We start from the raw sequence: 18,781 nt of genomic DNA on the forward strand, positions 1-18,781 counted from the left end.
TTAAGCATTAAATTTAAGTCAAGCACTGATGCTGTGGTCAGACATGTAGCATCTGAACTGTATACACTGTGAAAATGTGGATAATAAAGTAAGGCAATAGCTAGATTAGTCAGTCAGATGGTAAAGTAAATTCACCTTTCTGAAGCTAAGATTAATCCAAAGAGCAGTGCAAGTTAATCATTAGGCTACTATAGGCGTCTATGAGTGTTCTGAAACATCATCTACTTGGATAAATGAGAAAATAGCTGCCAGTCATTTGGTCAAAGTTTAATCACTGCCTCAAATGAACTCAACTTTTAAAAGCAGAACTCCCTTTCATCTCATTAGGCTACTTTATCTGAATGGAGTGTTCCCCAATTTAAAAAAAAAAAAAAAAGGTAGTAATTTTTTTTAAATTGTAGCAAATTATCAGACTGGCAAGAAATATGCAAACTCATTTAGGTAAGGAAAAGGGTCAGCCAAAGCATTCTAATGGTAATGAATCACAGAAGTTTTTTTACAGTTTATGAACTTCTCCAGCAAACCACTATCAGATTTTGAATGAACCTGGTACCATCTTATTGGAATAGGTTCAAGATGCAGATTTCTTTGAAAACAGACTTTTCTAAGTTTCAGAGCTGCTTCTTTAACTACATATCTTTGAAAAACAATAGCAAAGTGTGAGACAACATTTTAAAGAACTGTTTTTGAAAGGAGCTGATGGAAGTGTGAAGGTTGGGTAAGTTCTCTCCAGAATTATTAAATGCAGGAATTACCCATCTATTTTAGTGCAGACTGATGTATTTATGGACTCTGAGTTGCAAGCAACTCCTTAAGAGTTTAATGAAGGAGTCAAACTTCATTTATGGGTTGTCTTCAACAGAGTACCTAAATATCTTAGTTTCAATCATCTTTGGTTAGATAAGCTAAAGGAGGGAAAAGGCAGTATGAAAAGAAAACAGGAAATAATGAAACAAGAAATGAGAAAAGAGCAGCAAGCAAAGAGAATGCAGGCTTCACAGAAATTCTTCTTTCCCACAGTCTCCTCATAACCTGCTAAATCTGTCCCCAGCCAGGCATGCACAATGCTGCTGAGCCAAAAATGAAGAGAATTACATTGTTCAAGCAATAAAAATCAGTTTGTTTATATTACTGTGTTGGGTCTCCAAGGAACCTCGAACATTTGTCAGATTTAAATTTCACGAGAATGCTGTTTATATTGTGTCTATATATAGAGCTGTCACTTCACTGATGGAGACTATAGCAGCAGGTGGTGCACACTGGTAAGTATACCAGTTCTTGGGTTTTCATTATGAATGGTAAGATTTCCAGCTAAGATGGCTCTTTTTGTTTAGATTCTCCCTAAAGGAATCCTAGGCTTCACTACTTTCTCAGAACAAGCTTAGGAGGAGTGGCTCACAAAACAAAAAGTTTTAATGCAATGTGTCTCAAACCAGTCACCATTATCACCTGCACTTAAGATTAAATTGAAAAGTTCAAAATGTCTGTCAAAGGATTTCTAGCAGTTTGTAAGGGGACAAGAAACAAGACAGATGTAACACGCAGTAAAAGAGTCAAAGACATAAAACTTGAGAGACACTTCCAGCTGAAGAGTTATCCTTAGAGTTAGTAATACCAAATATTGATTTGAGGAATGATTTAAGTAATTAAAAAAACCCCTCAAACATCCACATTTTCAGTCGCTTTTCAAATAATTAATGAAAGATAGTAAAATTAATTATTTGTTGTGAATGACTTGTTTTGTTCTAATCAGAACAACATTTACCTTAAATCCAAAGGCATTTGTAAAGAATACAACTCTCAGTTATTTGTTTGTTTTGCTCTCCCCGTCTTACATACCATCAGTTTGTAAAATACTGGGTCAGTTAATAGGTAAATAATTCAACCACCTTTCCATTGGAAAGCTGGTTAATCGGTGTTAGTAAAGGTTTGCCCTCTCTATAAATCAGTCACCTCTGTTTGATTATGGACATTTCTGGCTCTTTCATGTCAATACCTCAAAGGCTAAGATATGAAGAAACATTCTGTGGCAAATTTTTGATCTCTAAGACAGAAGAGAAGGAGCTCACTTTTTACCTTGTCTTTAGAAATGCACCCTTGAAGCAAAAGGTGTTGAGCACTTGGAAACTCTGGGAGGAGTGTCCCAGTTTTGGAACTCAGAGAATATTTACGAGTAAAACCACCCTGAAATGGAAGGGAAAAAACATGAACATTGAAATAGCTAATACTGTTACATCTGAAACCAAAAATTCATGCTAAACCTGTATATTATTTCATGAGTCTCTCAAGGTTCCACAATACTTGCATTCAGATAATCCTTCAAAATACTGATGCCTATCCAGATCTGGACCCCAGCTCAAGAAGGTTATTAAATATGTGTCTGTATCTAAAGTCCACTGAACACTCTGAAGGTCTCAAATGCTACCATTAATGCTACCTCATGAGAATAAATGCAATTTGTGTTATGGTTCTGCCCTTATTGGCTGAACTGTAGTTATTCTCATAGGACTGCATTCAAATCTAAAGATCATTTGGCTTAAACCATTTGGTCTATTTTAGTCTAACCAGTCCTTATGTAAAGTCAGTTTGTAGATCCACGAGTTGGCCTCCTGCATATTCCTGTGGAAAATCTTATTATTTCTGTGCAGATTCCCTCTGTACTAATGGATGAAATTTATGATCTTGCACAAGGCATTTGAATGGAACTTTAAGGTGACCTTTTCCTACCCCTTTACCTACAGGTAGATTTCACTGAAGTGAGAATGGTAGGTAAACATGCAATATTAGAGTGTAAAAGTGTGCAAATAAGACTATTTTTCTGTAAATATTGACTCATAAATTGGAGGCAAATTTCAAGTGAAATTCTCTCAAATACTAAATTCAGAAAACTATAGTTGTAACTGACTTATTCAACATAAATATAGTCCTATTTGGTAGGGTGATATATCTAACAAAACGTGCAGCAAAAATAAAAAAGCATACATCATGTAAATGAATTTTGCCTGTGCTATCTACTATTCAAATATATATAAAGCTCTAAGTAAAAGAAACTGTAGAAATTTAGAAACATTAGTACTTCTTCATGTCAATACATTTGTAGTGTTATAATTGCCTATCAGGCAATAAGCAGGGTATTTTTTTAACAGGAGTAATTATAATGATTTTATTATGCAATTACCCATGAAATATATTAAAAGCTCTGATTAAAAGGGATTTGTTCATTTAAAAAAAGGCAGTGATGGTGGTGGGAGGTTTAAGAGAAGATAATCTGCAATGTTTTTTACCTTGCTAATGGACTTATACGACTATGCCTCAGTCCTAGGCTTAATATTTTAACCTGCTGCCACTTGCCCTTTCAATTTAATGCCATCTGTTTCTAATGGCCATTTAACATTAAGATAATGACAGTAATATTATCTGCCTAATTAACCATGCAGACTCTAATGGTGCACTAACTGGTTTAGATAAAAGAATTTGCTGATATCTCCCCCTACAGAGAGAATACTAGAAAATGTGATAAAACATAGAAGAAGTAAACAGTGTCCCTGACACTCAATAAGTGTTCATTCAAATGCCATTTACTCAGTATATTTAGACAATCAGTGCTTTAACATCTTTTCAATGTCTTTATGTTCCTTCTGAGAATTACACCTTATGCAATTGTTGTAAATCTTTTTGGAATACCTAATTGCATGTACTTTCAAGCAAATGAAAAATAATGTATCTATCATGCATTCACACTAATGAAAATATAATGTTAAAATTTCAGTACACTGAGATTATTACAATTCAGTTTTGACCATGAATGACTTTTTTTCTCTTAAGGTCTGCCTGAATAATTTCAGACAATACTGAGCTAGATAATCAAGAACTCACAGTGATGTGCCCTTTCTCATTTATTTCCACTGAGTTATCTGTGAAAATTTTTGGTTTTGGTAGAACAAAGGATCTTTGGGTCAGAAACAAGACAGATTTGTGTGATTGTCAGTTCCAAGGCAGACTGGGAATGCCACATCAGAGATAGAAGAAAATATGCATCCATTTATGCCAAAGGAACCAGATATAGCCCATCCCAGAATTCTGAATGAATGAATGAATGCTTCAGTAGTGCTCATGAATATGTTGGGGATATGTCACGGCACAGCACTATCTTTTTTTGATAAGACAGCCAGTTATCTGAACATGGAAAATGCAACAGATCTAATCTATCTTAACCTCACTAAAATACTTGACATGGTGTCAGCATGGGAGATGATCAGTTATGCTGGTGGAAGTGGGGCTTAGTAAAAGAATGTAAAAATATTTAAGAAACTGACTCTAGCTGAAATGCTAACAAGTGGTGTTGACAAGGAAACTACTGAGTTGAAAAGGGATTGAAGTGAAAATTCCCAAAGATCAGACTTGGGGCTGATCTGACTGAACATTTCACAGATTAAATTGGTTGACATGAATGAAATCATCAACAGAAGAAGACCAAGAGGTCATCTAGAAAGACATGGATGGCTTTGAGATAATGGTAATAAGGGGGATGAAAATCAATAGAGCAAAACTACACTCTCAGGGGCAAACAAAAATGTCTGCTATCAGCTAGGAGTGGCTTATCTGGAAATTAAAAAGGTGAAAGGCTTGCTCTGTATCAGTTGATCACAGAAGATATAGTCTAATAAATTAAATGGTGTCAGGAAACATTTCCAGGCAATACTGGAGGAGTATCACTCAGAATGGCCTCTGGCATTCTTTTGGCCATGCCAATTACCAGTATCCCACACACCTCCAGTCATATTTCAGCACGTACTGCATCTTAGAAACATTTCTTCATGTCAATGTAGCAGAGCTGTCCCTGTGTCCTTTTGCAGGTTCAGGAGTTTAATAAAATGGATGCAGGATATTCCATGCCAGTTGAACTCCATACCAAATAAAAATACAGTGAGCAACCCTTAGCATTTAATCCATAATTTTCTACTATAAATATTATCAGAATGACAGTGATTAAACCATAGTATAGAGTAGTAAAAATGTAGACTATTTGTGGGAGACTGAAAAACACAAACCAACAAACCAGATCTCATTCTAGGGTTATCAGAAAGGATACCAATAGCAATTGGAAACAAACCATTTACAAGACTTTATGATTTATTTTACTCTAAAGACATTCAAATCTGAACAAGTACGGTTATTTGTCCCATCCAGCAAGCAAAAGCAGCAAAAAGACATAACAACAAAATGTCATGAAGAGCAAAAAATACAGAAAGCCAATACTGACTAGGAGAAACAAATTTCAGTCTATTTTAAAAAAAAATTCTTTTCAGCTTCCAGTCAGACATATAAGACTCTGAAAAAGCTCTCCTGCAAAAGTAACGTGTAAAAAAAATAAAGCTAGAGCCTGATCCTTTGCTTAAACACAGTTATGGGTAAACAGATTGCAATGGGAACCTTAAAAGTTGTTTTTCAATTTTAATTTCCTTTGACTATTTAGAGGAACAAATACTCAGGTTTGTTATAAAAGGTTATGCAGTCTAAAATTTAATTAAAAATAATGTTGCAATTTTCAAAGAAAAAATGTGAAGGAAATCATAGGTCACATAATACTTGTATTATAACAGAAGTAAAAGGAAAAAGCACTTACCTCATTCTTTAGCTTGCTTCCAGAGAACCTTTGAAAGTAAACATATTTGATTATTTCTTCCTAGGCAGAACATTTCTAGATATTATTTGGATGTATGATCTATTAGAAAAATTATCACATTTTTTTCAAATGCAATTATAGGTTTTTATGGGGTTTTAATTTTTTTTTCTCAACTTCTTCCACTGATTTTCAAATGCCTGGGGATAGCAGGAAACCTACTGATATTGTATAAAACATGAAGATTAAGACCACTAACTAAACACTAAAGTATAAAATCCAGTTTCACAGTTTTGTTTGGATCTTTGCCACTACACAAACAGAAAAAGGGCAGCCTAGGTGCAAGTCCATTATGTCTTTATAAGGAAATACATGCAGTTCTTACTAGAGCTAAGTAAATTCAGAGTAGAAAAAGTATATATATATCTAAAATGTACATTTCTTAGAAAAATTAAGAAATCATAGTGATTTTCCATTCTCTTTCACTACAGTACTCTTTTGATCTAATGACATACATTTCTGAGATAAGTGATTCCTTAACTGGCAAAAATATGTTGCTGTATAGTGAATGTCCTATTAAGAGTCAAATTGAGAAATTCCCAATGAAGTCATTGGACTATCAGACAACACTTCTGCGCAGAAACCAGAAAGAACATTTTAAATTATAACTACTAAAGTAGAGAATGTGCAATAATAGGTATTCTAATGGATCAGTATAATGATAAATGTTGTTTGATATAGTTATTTCCTGTACCACTAGCTGCCAACTGATAAGATACTGTGGGCAATATGAAGTCTCATAATATTAGTGGCAATATCATAGTTTCCTGCTGTTGAGATGCTCCATGGCTGTTTCCTGCTCTCTGAGATGCTCTCAGAAATCCAGAGGCTGAGCAGTTGTGGAATTCCTCCTGCCCGGGCCTGGCACAGGCACCTGACAGTTCCCACCACATGATAATCCAGCATGTTACCTAGACAGTTCCTTTGCATGCTGATAGTTAAGTATAAATGAAGGCATCACTCAGATGATTACAACATGGATCTAATTAACTTCAAAGCTAGACATATTTGTTTTGGACTCTGGATTTCCACATGTTCAGCAAAATGTACACTGCATGTACAGCAAAAATGTGAGGCAGCATCTGTTAGCACTGCTCTTCCAGAGACTCAATGACTAGAAGAGATGTGAAGGACAGATTTATGGATCACTATATGCGGCAGCCAGGAATTGGGAGTTTTGAATCCCTACACTGCCTGATTCTCTCATTACCCAGAAACTTGTTCTTAACCCCAAGCAACTGCATCATTCTTTTCACACAATAAAACCCAGCTACTGTGATGGGGCAGACTGTGAAAAATGAGCATCTGAGCTTCTGCTTTAATTCAGATAGGGAAGCAGTTGAACTGCTGGACCCTGAAAATTCAATATCTCATACAGGTCCTAACACAAATAAAAGGTTCCTAATTAGTGAATCTAGCAAGTAGTCCTGAAAATCTAAGAGAGTATCCATGCCATCTTCATGTGAGTGTATACCTTCAGAAATCCAGCCTTGGGGAATTTTGCAGAACCTCCACTTTCTTTGCAGTCATTGCTACTAGATTGTGCCTGCCTGACATAAAGCTGAGGAGTAAGAATTATTATATTATTTTAAATTAAAATAACTGTCTTTTAGTCAACAAAATGAACAATTAGTTTAAGATAATTCTGTATTATGAAAGAAAAATACACTGTGTACCAGCAATACCTCCACAGCTCTGGATACATATCTGACAAATAAATAGAATATTCTAATCTATTACACCCTAAGTACTGCTGTGGAAAGAACCCTCCCTTTTTAAGCATCATTGGCAGCATTAGCCTCAATTTGTACACTTGTATTATTGCTTGGTAAAGGTCTCTTTGGATATGACCTAAATCTGCCACCAGTCAAATTTTCTATGTGTGATTATAAACTCATTTATTCCTTTTCTTTCTCAGTCTCCCACTTATCCAGGTATACTGCCACAGACAATGAAAGCCGTCATTCAAGCCATATGTGAACAGAGACATTTGTTTTACGAACTATTAATCTTTGGCAAACCAACAGGCAGCTATCGTAACGTATTGATCCTGCTAGCTGTCCCTTAAATAAATATAATTAGAGCTTCCTGGGTTAGGTTTAAACTGATATTAGCCAGTCAAAGGACCTGTAAATATTAATCTACACTGACCCCTCCCTCCTGCCCCACAGGTGCCAGCTTCACACCATTCTCCAGACGTTTCATAATGGAAAGCTGTCCTGGGGAAAGAACTCACAGGGTGACACACAGGCAAACAAAATCAGACAAGTGTTCTGGAAATGGGATTTTGCTCCCTCATACAAACTTGAACAAATGTTCTGCTGTTAAAAGTTGACAGCTCTACGCTGGCTGTGGTGGGGTCAAACTGGAAGATTAGCAAAATACTAAGATCAACCTTTTAAACACTGAGATAACCAGCAATTCTAGTTCTGTTAGAAACAAAAATTAGAGTCTTACATATACCTTCCTAATGGAAGGTTATAGTTAGACCTTCACTGACTAAGCCTCAGAAGATATTTTACCTGGTTAAGCCCTTTCCAGAATACACAGAGTGGTAATATGCACTACTTTCTTTAATGCCAATGCCATAATAGTGATACCTGCAAAAGAAAAAAAAAAAAAAAAAAGAAAAAAAAGAGGAGCATTTATGAGTGACATGTCAAGTAAACCAAGCTGCTAAACTGAAAGTAAAGGCAGCTGTCAGACTGACTTTAAATGCTTTCTGAAAACTTTTCTAAACAGGGTCTAACAATTCCTTTCACAGACACAGAACAAAATAGTCTCATAGAAAAGAGTATTGTCATGATTTGATCCAAATTCAAGGGTAAAAATTAAAATGCTTTCTGTCTTACTAGAAGAATGTTGTTAGAACAGAAAACCCAGAAACATGTTACATCTCTTTTCCCTAAAATGCTTTCTGTTTCACTTTACTTCATCTGTTTGAAAGGGTGCTGGGTTTGATCTATCAGGTTCATTTTATCTTGCTTGCCACCAGTACATTTAGAGCTTTTCTCAGTTGAAAATATCAAAGACACCAAAGATCCAAAAAACGTTGGGTTGGGCTAAGAAAACTGGCTGTGCAGTTTTACTCTTTCCACTGATTACTGCTTTCCACTGATTTTACTACAAAATAAGTGACCTCTGAGAGAAGGGCAGGAGAGCAAGCTGGGGGCAGCTCTTTCCTTACCGGTCATAGCAAAGTTTGCTTGAGTTCATCTATCAAAGTTGATAGGCCCTGTCTTATAAATTCCACTCAAGAGATTTAAAAACTGATTGTGTTAAACCAAATTTGTCTAAGAATGTTATGGATAGAATAGAAAGGTAAATTTTCTTTTTACTAATATTAACTTGAAAGTACCATGGCAGCTGTTTTAACTGAGCTGCTTCAAAGTACCACTTTGCAACACATTGCAGCAATTTCACTCAAATTCTCCAAAAGCTTGAAGAAATGCATTCTTAATACACAAAACCCAGCAAATAGTTCACAGAACACATAACAAAAGTGTTAATCTCATCTCATCTCTGCTGTTCCTGGTGATGACCATTTAAAAAAAAAATCATAATATTTTGTTTGTTCTTGTATGGAACTATCACAGGTAAGAACAAAACCCTCACATGTTTTATATTTACAAAGCTAGTTAAAGTCATTAGATACAAATTATGCCTAAGAAAATGTTCATTAGGGTGATATATTTGTCTAGACTAGGTAGCTGTGACAATCTCAGCTGAAATAATTTTTTTGTTTCTGGACAGTCTGTTGTGTGCATTCAGGATTTTACAGCCAAGAAACATGACAGAACGTGGTGTCATTGCTTTTACTGCTTTCCTGAAACTGGTGAGTCTACATAACACTTCTAGATCACTGTGGCACCTGCCAACCTCTAGGAAAGCTAAACACGTCTCCCCTGTTTCCTTACTGTGACACCAGAGGTATTGAAAATATACAAGTATGGATTCTTTGAAATAACAGCATTTACTTAGTCCTTACATTGCAAAGGATGTCCATTGAACAAGATGAAAAACAGAATAGAGTTGTGACTGCTTCTTTATCAATGCTATCTGTCCATTTGTCATTGGCCATATAAGCAAGCAGCTGTCCACATCTCATTCCAACAGTTTAAATCTCCCAGCTTCAATCACATGCCATTTTTAAATTCTAAAATAAAGACTTTTACACTTTCACTTTAAATTTGGCCTTCCCTCCAGTTAAGATTGGAGTGGCCAGAGGCAAGGAAAAGCATTACTTCTTTACAAAGTTATGATTCAATATCTAGATCATTCCACATCTAATTCAATATTAATATATTTGGGCAAGGAACAGGAACTGTTGTATGATTTAGATTCTCAAGTATCCAGTGGTAGGCAGTATACTTGCTTCTGCTGGAACGTCCCAAGGTCTTGTTATGTAGAGAATAGACATTTTCAATACATATCCTGCATGTATTAAAGGCATAGCAGGTATCATTCTGTTTTTCTTCAGTAATGAGTAGTTGACTAAAAACACAGCTTTCCATCCACAACAGAGAAACTATTAAAAAATATATAATTTTACTTTTCAAGCTCTGTCTGGCATCCTCCATAGAGTAATAGGGTATGAAGACTATTATTCTCTTACAAGCCATTATCTGAATAGCTTATTTTGGGCTCCCTGTTGAGAGTAGTATACCCATACCAGACACATTGATAACATCTTTAGCCTACATCTTCAAATGCCTTCCTTCTTTATGTGCATATTTTTATGTGTATGTTCAGTATATTTGCATTTTACTATTTATTATTTCTATTGTATAATTAACAAAATGTAATCAGTACAAGGAATTTACTCTCATTACTTTTTGAAACAAACATTTTATAAAACAAGCTGAACTACTTTTCTCTTTTAATTTCAGTGTTTTGTTGTAACATATGTTCCTACACAACTTGTAGCTCTGATTTTAGCATACACTGACACAAATGATAGCTGATAAGGAAATGATAGGCTTAAGCTGTTCAGGGACTTGCAATAACTTCTTATCACAGGGCCAGCTGCCATATCAGTTTTATTAACCCTCTAAATCACTCCTAATAAATAAGATAATAGTTTTCAGACATGATGGATAAAAGCTAAGATTCATCATTGATCAAAGTCTACAAAGAAATTAAATTGTAACTTGAGCTCAAACAGTCTTCGTGTGTGTATGGACTGAGCAGTTTGTATGTTTTCCCAAATAGCCGCTTTAGGTGATTTGTGTACTGTGAAAGTTACAGCTGAATCCTAGCATTGACCACAGTATGTTCAAAATTACCAATGCAAAAGAGTGGGTTCAGAACAGAGAACTGTTGCATATGAAACACTAATCAAAGAAAGCACTTTGCAGTATTTATGGTGCTCCATCTTCTTTCACTCAGCAGACTGAAAACATCCCTTACTTTCAGCTATGTAGCGTGATTAGCATGGGCATGAGAGACTAACATATTTTGTTAACAAAATTGTGTCCAATGTGCTGGGCCTTCTCTGCCAAATGTTTAAATGAGTTTTAGTACTGACACTTTTGCACAAATGGGTTGCTGGATGCAAACAGAGAAAAAGAGATTCTGACTTGAATTCTAGGAATCATCAGACTCAGTTTTAAGTTTATCCTTTGCCCTGAACTAGAGATGACAAATGCGGTTTGGTAACAGAGGAAGAACTAACATTTGTGTATTTCACACCTTACAAGAGCAACTGTATTCCATATGCTAGTGCAGGAGCTTTTCCTCAAATCCAATTCATGCTCATGAGAATGTCAGAAAGAGCTTGTTTCAGAGTAGGAGAAAAACAATTTTCACCATCTTGAAGATGATGGAAAAAGGAAATTATTTTCTTTGCTTTCTTCTGATCACAGCCAGGCTCTACCAATAGATTACTGTTCACACTCGCAGTGTCCAGAAAGGCGCTTTTTTCCCATGGCGTAAACTTTTCTCTAAATTTAAGAACAATTATTCCATTGGAGAAGAAATATCTTCTTCCTTTTTATGCTTTTGCAGCATCTGGAGTCCTGGACAAAGATCAGAGCTCCAAGGCAATACTGCTATATAAAACATCACTGCTAAGAATAGAGAGTGCTAATACTGCTCCTGCTAGCATTATATGGTAATAAAGATAGCAGCTATAGAAATAATTCCATGTCACTACACTACTGTGCTTTAAAGAATATGACTTAATTGCTAATAAGAACTCTCCTGCTAGTCCAAATAACTCAGAAACAGTTTGTAACATTTAGAGTCCATGCTAATATAAAAAGAGAGTAACTAGAAATTTATTGAAACTGATGAACAGTCCCTTAACTTTATTATTAATTTAATGGAAATACTTCTGTAAATAACATTTGTGTGACTAACTGCTACCTGGTGAAAACAGAAATTTATTTACTCCTCAGCAAGTCTGTAGTTCTGAGGGGGACATGGCCCACAGCACCACAGATAGAAAAATTTATTATCAGAGATCATTAAACTGGAAAAGGGTAGGTTTGGATTAGATATTAGAATAGAATTCTTTACAGTGGGGGTGCTGAGGTGCTGGCACAGGTTGCTCAGAACAGCTGTATATCTGTATATCCCTGGAAGTGTTCAAGGCTGGATAGGATGGGGCTTTGAGCAACCTGGCCTAGTTGAAAGTGTCCCTGCCTGTGGCACAGGAGATACACGAGTCCCTTACAACCCCAACCTTGTATCATTCTATGCCTCTATAATTCTATTATTTATACTGACACTTCTATATGACTATTTGTTGCTATATTTGGTCTCTGAACTGGAAATATTGTCATCTGTGCCTTTTGTGAGGTTATTTTTAGCACAGCAAGATCAAGGTAAATGCATTTTAGAAGAAATGAGAATTGAATAGGAAAAGCTTCTGAGGAAAACGGATTAAAAAATACAGATAAACAAGTTCCAGATGTTCAAACAAAACCTGATGATGCCTCATTTATTTGAGGAAATTGTTCAAGAACAGTTAATCCATATGAAAATATGGCACATAATGCCAACAAAGTCAACAGGGATATGGAATCTGCAAAAGAAATGTTGGGCATGCATTACTTCTATATTTATATCGTTTAATGTCTTTGAGAAAAGGGGACTATAGTGACACATGTTCCAATACAATTAATTTTGCAGCTATATACATATTTGAAACATATTCATTTACTTAACAAAGGTTGACTTATTGTACTTAAATCATGCAGACACTGGATATGTTTTGGAAGTTTGGATCATCACTGGATTCTGTTTACTAATCTGTTAGTTATGTCAGAACAAGTATATAATGAATATGTGGAAGATTTTTCCCTTGCATTATCTCAGTCATTGTAACTAAGTAGTTCACTAAATAAGTTGGGTTATGAACCTGACTAAGAATTCAGCACAGCATTGATGAATTAGTACATTGTCAAATATTCCTGCTAGATGTCTTAAAATATTAAACACAATACCAGCAGCAAAGCTATGTGTACACCATCTTATGCCTGTAATCACAGCTTAAGTTCACCACAGCAGACTATACACAAAATCCCTCTTCTGCCTAATAAATAGCCTTTCTAATAGTTGCTCTCCTCAAAACACCTGTACTCAGCATCTATAGGTCACCTACAAAAAAAGAAATGAACTTCAGTTCCAGTTTTCCTCTATACATTGCAGGCTGCATACAGTCTCCTAAAAGAGGTGAATTCCTTACAAATTTGTAAGACTGAAAGACACTATGCAAGAACTATCCTCTGTTAAAACCAACAACAATAAAAAAAAAAGGAATAATGTTCTACAAAGACTTTATTTCCTTTGGATTTTATTTTTTTTTATTAATGGTTATTTAAAATAAATGCTTGAGATACACTCAAGAAATAGAATATCTTTACAAAAACTTGGAATTTAAATTCTTCCCCACCTTCAATTTTTTCTGCAGCAAAACCTAAAGTTCACAAATGACATCTCATTCATTCTTCAGCAAAACTAAGATGGAGTAACTAGCTATTTCTTGTATTTTTCAGGCAGGAAGAAAACCAAATATAGCAACATTTAATAACACCCCAAAACTATGAAATTAAAAATTTTATCTTTCAGACCCTTTTAGTATATTGTACAGCACTTAGGAAAATGAGTCTTGTAGATTTCTTTTTTAGTCTCCATTTGTTTTGAGTTTTGCTTATAAACTACTGAAAGAGAAAAGTAACTTTGTCTTTCAAGGCTAAGTACCTCAAAATAAAGAGTTTTCCCAAACAAAGAGAATGTTTTGAGTTTCTCCTATTTCTATCTCTATTATTTTCTATCTTATTCATTATCAAAATGGATGTGAGGAAATATGTGTATTACCACTTTTCACAACAGTATTACACTAAATTATTCATGGCAAAAAACATAATGCCAGAACCAGAACTAATAAAAATTTTACCACCAGGTGATACAGAGCTGTCTTTGATTTATAATTACAACCTAATATTTTACATACCAAATATACAAATAAATATGATACATTATTTAAAAAATTTCTGTAGTATAGATTGTGTACTTTTCAGAGTTTTATAAAATGCCCACAAGAAAGAGCAGAAGTGCACCTTAACTTCAATTTAAAACAATGCTATTTTAGTTCTGTATTTAAGTCAACCCTTATTGTTACATAGAGAACACAATGAAAGTTGTAAGCCTTGCAAAAGAGAAATAAAATCAGTATTTATAGAAAGATGAGAAGCTATAAATAAAGGATTTTTATATCTAATATTTTGACATATATTTGCAACATATGCATGGGTCTATAAATGCAATGGCAAGATTTAGAAGCTTAATCAGTTTAATCTTAAAAATTATGCAGCAGTGTTTTCAAACTTAAATGTTTGAGTTTGAGTATCAATTTCAACATGTACATGAAAGTTATCATTTGCAGTGTACCATCTGAGTAAACGCCCCTGCCAATTAGTACGTATTAAGGAGACATGGAAATACACATGATTCCTAAAATATGTTTTATAAGCAGATATACGCGTAATTGTGCCTTACTTTGAATGGCCCCTTGTTCCAAGCCGCCTTGTGGTAAGGAGAGGGAATTTCTGGCGAATGGTCTAAAGAGAAAATAACTGCATTAATCTCTAACACTGGCAAACTTTCTTAGCAATCTGTTTATAGAAAGAATCGTAATGTAAATATATGGTCTAAGGGAGTTAATTAATTAACATTTTTGATACTTATGGCACAACATAAAAAATTAGGCCATGTTTCACACTGTAGGCTTACTTCCATCCTTGCCCATCTTGCTGTGTATCTCCAGTCTTCACACCTGTTCTCCCATTCTGCTTTCATTTTTACATTTTAAAATCTAGTTTTCTTCACCAGAATCCTATTATGTTCTAGTTCCTAAAGTGCAGCTGTATTTTTTGCTTCAGAGATCTAAACAAAATCAAGGAAAACAAACTCGAAACAAACTCTGCCCTTTAGCTATGCTGTTTTCAAAGACAAACAACTAGAAAGAAATTGATTTTTTTATTTGAAAGTGTGATCTGAAAAATTAATTCAGTAATAGAGGTAGATCTAATAGGTATGTCTAACAGACATATCACTGCCAAAATTTTACATTGAACTTATTGTCTTTCTCATTTATACTAAAACTGTGTATGAAAATTAAATATCCACTTTTTTAGTATATCCAGTTCAAGAGGAATAAAATAGGAAATTAACATTTTATGAACCAGATTTTAAATCCATTATTTAATTACATTAATGCATTTTGCTATGTATAAACCATTACTAGATCACTAGTGCTTAAAAAAGATGATCCTTGAAGCATTTTTGGTTTCCTGTTTCACTAAATACTCAGGATTTAATCTGGAGAGTTCACATCTTTCTTACATTAAATTACTTAAGGATTAATTGTAGAGAAGGGTAAAAAGAGAATGAATCAACAATTTTCTATTTAGAAGCTCTCTGTGTTATTAATTTCTTTTCCCCTTCTAGCAGTATTGCATGTGTCACATCTCACCTTACACTGTCTTTAGTATATTTGTAAGTGTCCTCCATGTTTTTGTGGAAAGAACTTATTAATGTCATGAACAAAAAGGGAATTTCAGCTTCAGTCTCCTAAAGGTGATGTTAAGAAATGCCTTCATAGGAGACAGTGTAGTTAGTCTGATTCCATGTACATGAGCAGTAGAAAATTTCGGAAGAATTCTTACACAGATGTACTAAACTGCGACTCTTCCAAACAACTGATCTAACAAATTATTAAGGCATTTGCTTATTACCTTCCCAAAAGTTGCAGCACAGGCAGGTTCCAGCTTCTCTTTTCTGCAGAAGTCTAAATAATGTGCATAAAGGATGCATCTTGGTAAACAAACTCCTTCACATACAATGTAGTTTTCTTCTAGCCTGTGTAGAGAAGGAAACTGCCAGAGTAAGAAGCAACATGCCATTTCTCCTGATTGCATTTCCCAGTTTTTGCTCTCTTTTTTCCCAGTTGGTCTTCTTTTTTAAAATGTTACTGAAAAATTCCATCAGAGCACACAGATGAGTTTCTCCTGAAACATGACAGGCACTACAGACTTGGTGCTTAGGCTAGCTGCAGAATATTGAAAACCTGGAGCCAGATCCCTGTTGTTAATGAGTCTTTTTCAATGTCTGGACTTTTTTGCTTTATTTAAATAACTAAATTATCATCACCGAAGAGTCAGCCTTAGTCTGAAAATAAGAGTCTTAACTAGACTATAAAAGACCTGTGTTTAAGTCAGTCCTTTGAGAGGATTTAAGAGCAGGGACCTGGACTTGCATCTTCTGTCCCACTGTATCCTCAACACCTGAGCTACTGTCTCTTTTCTTCATTGTTTTGCTTTTTAATTTCCACTCTGGACCTGGATATGCTTCAAACCACAGTGGAAAAAAACAAACAACAGCATTTTTATAAGAAGGTGAATTTCTATGTAGATTCCCAATCAGTTTACAGAATACAAGTGCTGAGTGATGGTCATTAAAGTAAAATTTTTAAAACTGAAGCAAAAACCTGACTGTTTTCACTTGAAGGGTACCCTTTGTAACAGCTAGGTATTTCTTTGTCCTGTTGATTTTTTTTTCTTTATAATTTTACATTGTTCACTACTCCTGGGATGATGTGCAATAAATTTGTTTCTCAAATTACACAAATTTGTAATAAAATACTGTGTAGTAAGCGCTGCATAGTGAATAATTTTACACTGACTCACCAGACTTAAATCCTTAACTATTTACACTCAGAAGTAAACTAGAATAAGAAATTGAATAATTTGGATTAGTCTAATTTTTCAGTTAGAAGGAAAAAATAACTCTATTGACAGTCTACATTTCTGAATTAAGTTTCCATTTAATTCAACAGAACTTCTCCCTAATTTCAAGTGTATTTTGATATAAACATTTATCAATTAATGTCTGCAGAATCTGACCTCTTCTTTGGTTAACTTTTTTCCCCAGATAAACTAAACTAAAGTTAGGGCCTCAATGGGTCAGAGAACATAATGTAAATCAAATGCATAATAAGACAGTGAAAATCTGTCACAGCCTTAAAGTATAATTAAAGCAGCCATTCTACAAATGCGATTTTTAAATAATGTTTCATTTCTACATTTTGATTATACATTTCATTGATAGCCACAGAGTGTGAGAATCTGAGACTTGTATGAAGTGACAAACCTTTGGCAATTTCAAAACTCAGAAATTTGGGGATGGGTGTCCTTATTTGCAGATAAGGCTCATCCAAAAGAAACCCGCAAAACAAAAACAGAAAACAAAATCAACAAACGAAACACCCCAGAAATTACAAATTCTTTCTAAAAGAAATGTCGCCCTCCTCGCCAGCTCAGCTGTTAGAGAAGAGTCCCTTTGAATGTGACGGACGAGCCGGCTCGGTCCTGGAGCCCCCAGGGCGGACAGCGGGGTCTCTCTGGAGCCCTACCATTGCAGGGTGAGCTGCGTCTGCTTCTTCTTGTCCTTCATGATCTGCGTGATGCTCTTCTTCGAGGACGGGCTTTGGCTTTGGTCGGCGGCTGTCAGCGCGCCGTCGCGAGCATCCGCATCCTCTTCTTCCGAGGAGAGTGCTCCGCTGCCGAAGCGTGTTTCTGAGCGCCGCGGGGGACAAGAAGAGAGGGCCGAGGGCATCGTTACGGTCCCGCAACAAGGCACTCCCTCCCGCCTGCCGCCCAGCCCGCCGCGGGCTGAGGGGCCGGCCCGGCAGCCGCGGCTGCCGCTGCTCCTCGCCCTTACCTGCCTTGATGCCGGCGGACAGCGGCGGCTCGGGCGGCGCCTCCCGGGCGCAGGGCAGCAAGCTTCGCCCCAGCAGCCCCGCGTAGCGCTCCTCCTGCGCCTCGGCGGGCACGGCCTGCGCGGCCGGGAGGTGCAGGAAGGCGTCCCCCTGCTCGGGTCCCTTGGCCATGCTCCTCAGTGGCGCCGGCTCTGCCCCGGCGCGGCGCGGGCGGCGCCCATGGGCGGCGGGAGGGGACGGGAGCGGACCTGAGGGCGCGGGGCGCCGTCCAACGCGCGGAACGGGGCTCCGCACCGCGACGGAGCCGGTGCCGGCCGAGCGCCGCTGTGAAGCGGAGGAGAAGCGATGCGGGGGCGGCAGCGGGGCACAGGTGTGCCCTAGGGCGCCGTCCCGGGAGGCGACATGGCTCCTTGTCCCTGCCCGCCCGCCCGCGGCTCCGCCTCGCACCGGGCCCGCAGGCGGCCGTCGGGCGGCGGGGAGGTGTCTCCTTCCCCGCCTCCGCTTCCACTCCCGCCGCCGGGCTCCGTCAAGCCAGAAGGGGACAGGGCACGGCTGGAGGCCGAGGAGGCTCGGGGAGCCGGCCGGGAGCGGATCTGCCGGGGATTTAATGATTAACTCCCGCCGGCGGCGGCTCCGGCTGGTGTCAGGGAGCAGCTCCCGGCCCGCCGCGGCCGAGGCGGGGGCGGCCGCAGCGTCCGCCCGGCCCTTCAGGGCAGGGGCGGCCGCAGAGCCTCCCCTCGCTCTCCCCTCCGGCCGAGGGGCGCTCTGCGCTTCGCAGCTGCCTCCTGACCGCCGCAGGGCCAGTCGTGGGACCCTCCTGGGCACTGTCTATCACTGTCCGTATTTCCTTAATTTCCAGCGTAATTTTGTGGGTG

At 37.3% G+C, this 18,781-nt stretch overlaps 1 protein-coding gene across 1 annotated transcript in view; it reads right to left on the bottom strand.

Moving 5' to 3' along the window:
* The window catches only part of RFX6 (regulatory factor X6), a 32,475-nt gene extending 14,354 nt beyond the window's left edge, over nt 1-18,121 (bottom strand). The window contains exons 1-7 of the mRNA XM_077781799.1: nt 17,909-18,121; nt 17,601-17,763; nt 15,925-16,048; nt 14,687-14,748; nt 8,206-8,283; nt 5,627-5,654; nt 2,077-2,184 (exon numbers count right to left, since the gene is read on the bottom strand). Of these exons, the coding sequence (XP_077637925.1) occupies nt 2,077-2,184; nt 5,627-5,654; nt 8,206-8,283; nt 14,687-14,748; nt 15,925-16,048; nt 17,601-17,763; nt 17,909-18,077 (732 nt within the window). The 5' untranslated portion in view covers nt 18,078-18,121. The remainder of the gene's footprint in view (nt 1-2,076; nt 2,185-5,626; nt 5,655-8,205; nt 8,284-14,686; nt 14,749-15,924; nt 16,049-17,600; nt 17,764-17,908) is intronic.
* Nucleotides 18,122-18,781: the final 660 nt, after the last annotated feature.

The sequence above is a fragment of the Lonchura striata genome, chromosome 3 (genome assembly GCF_046129695.1).
Source record: "Lonchura striata isolate bLonStr1 chromosome 3, bLonStr1.mat, whole genome shotgun sequence".
Classification (NCBI taxonomy): Eukaryota; Metazoa; Chordata; class Aves; order Passeriformes; family Estrildidae; genus Lonchura; species Lonchura striata.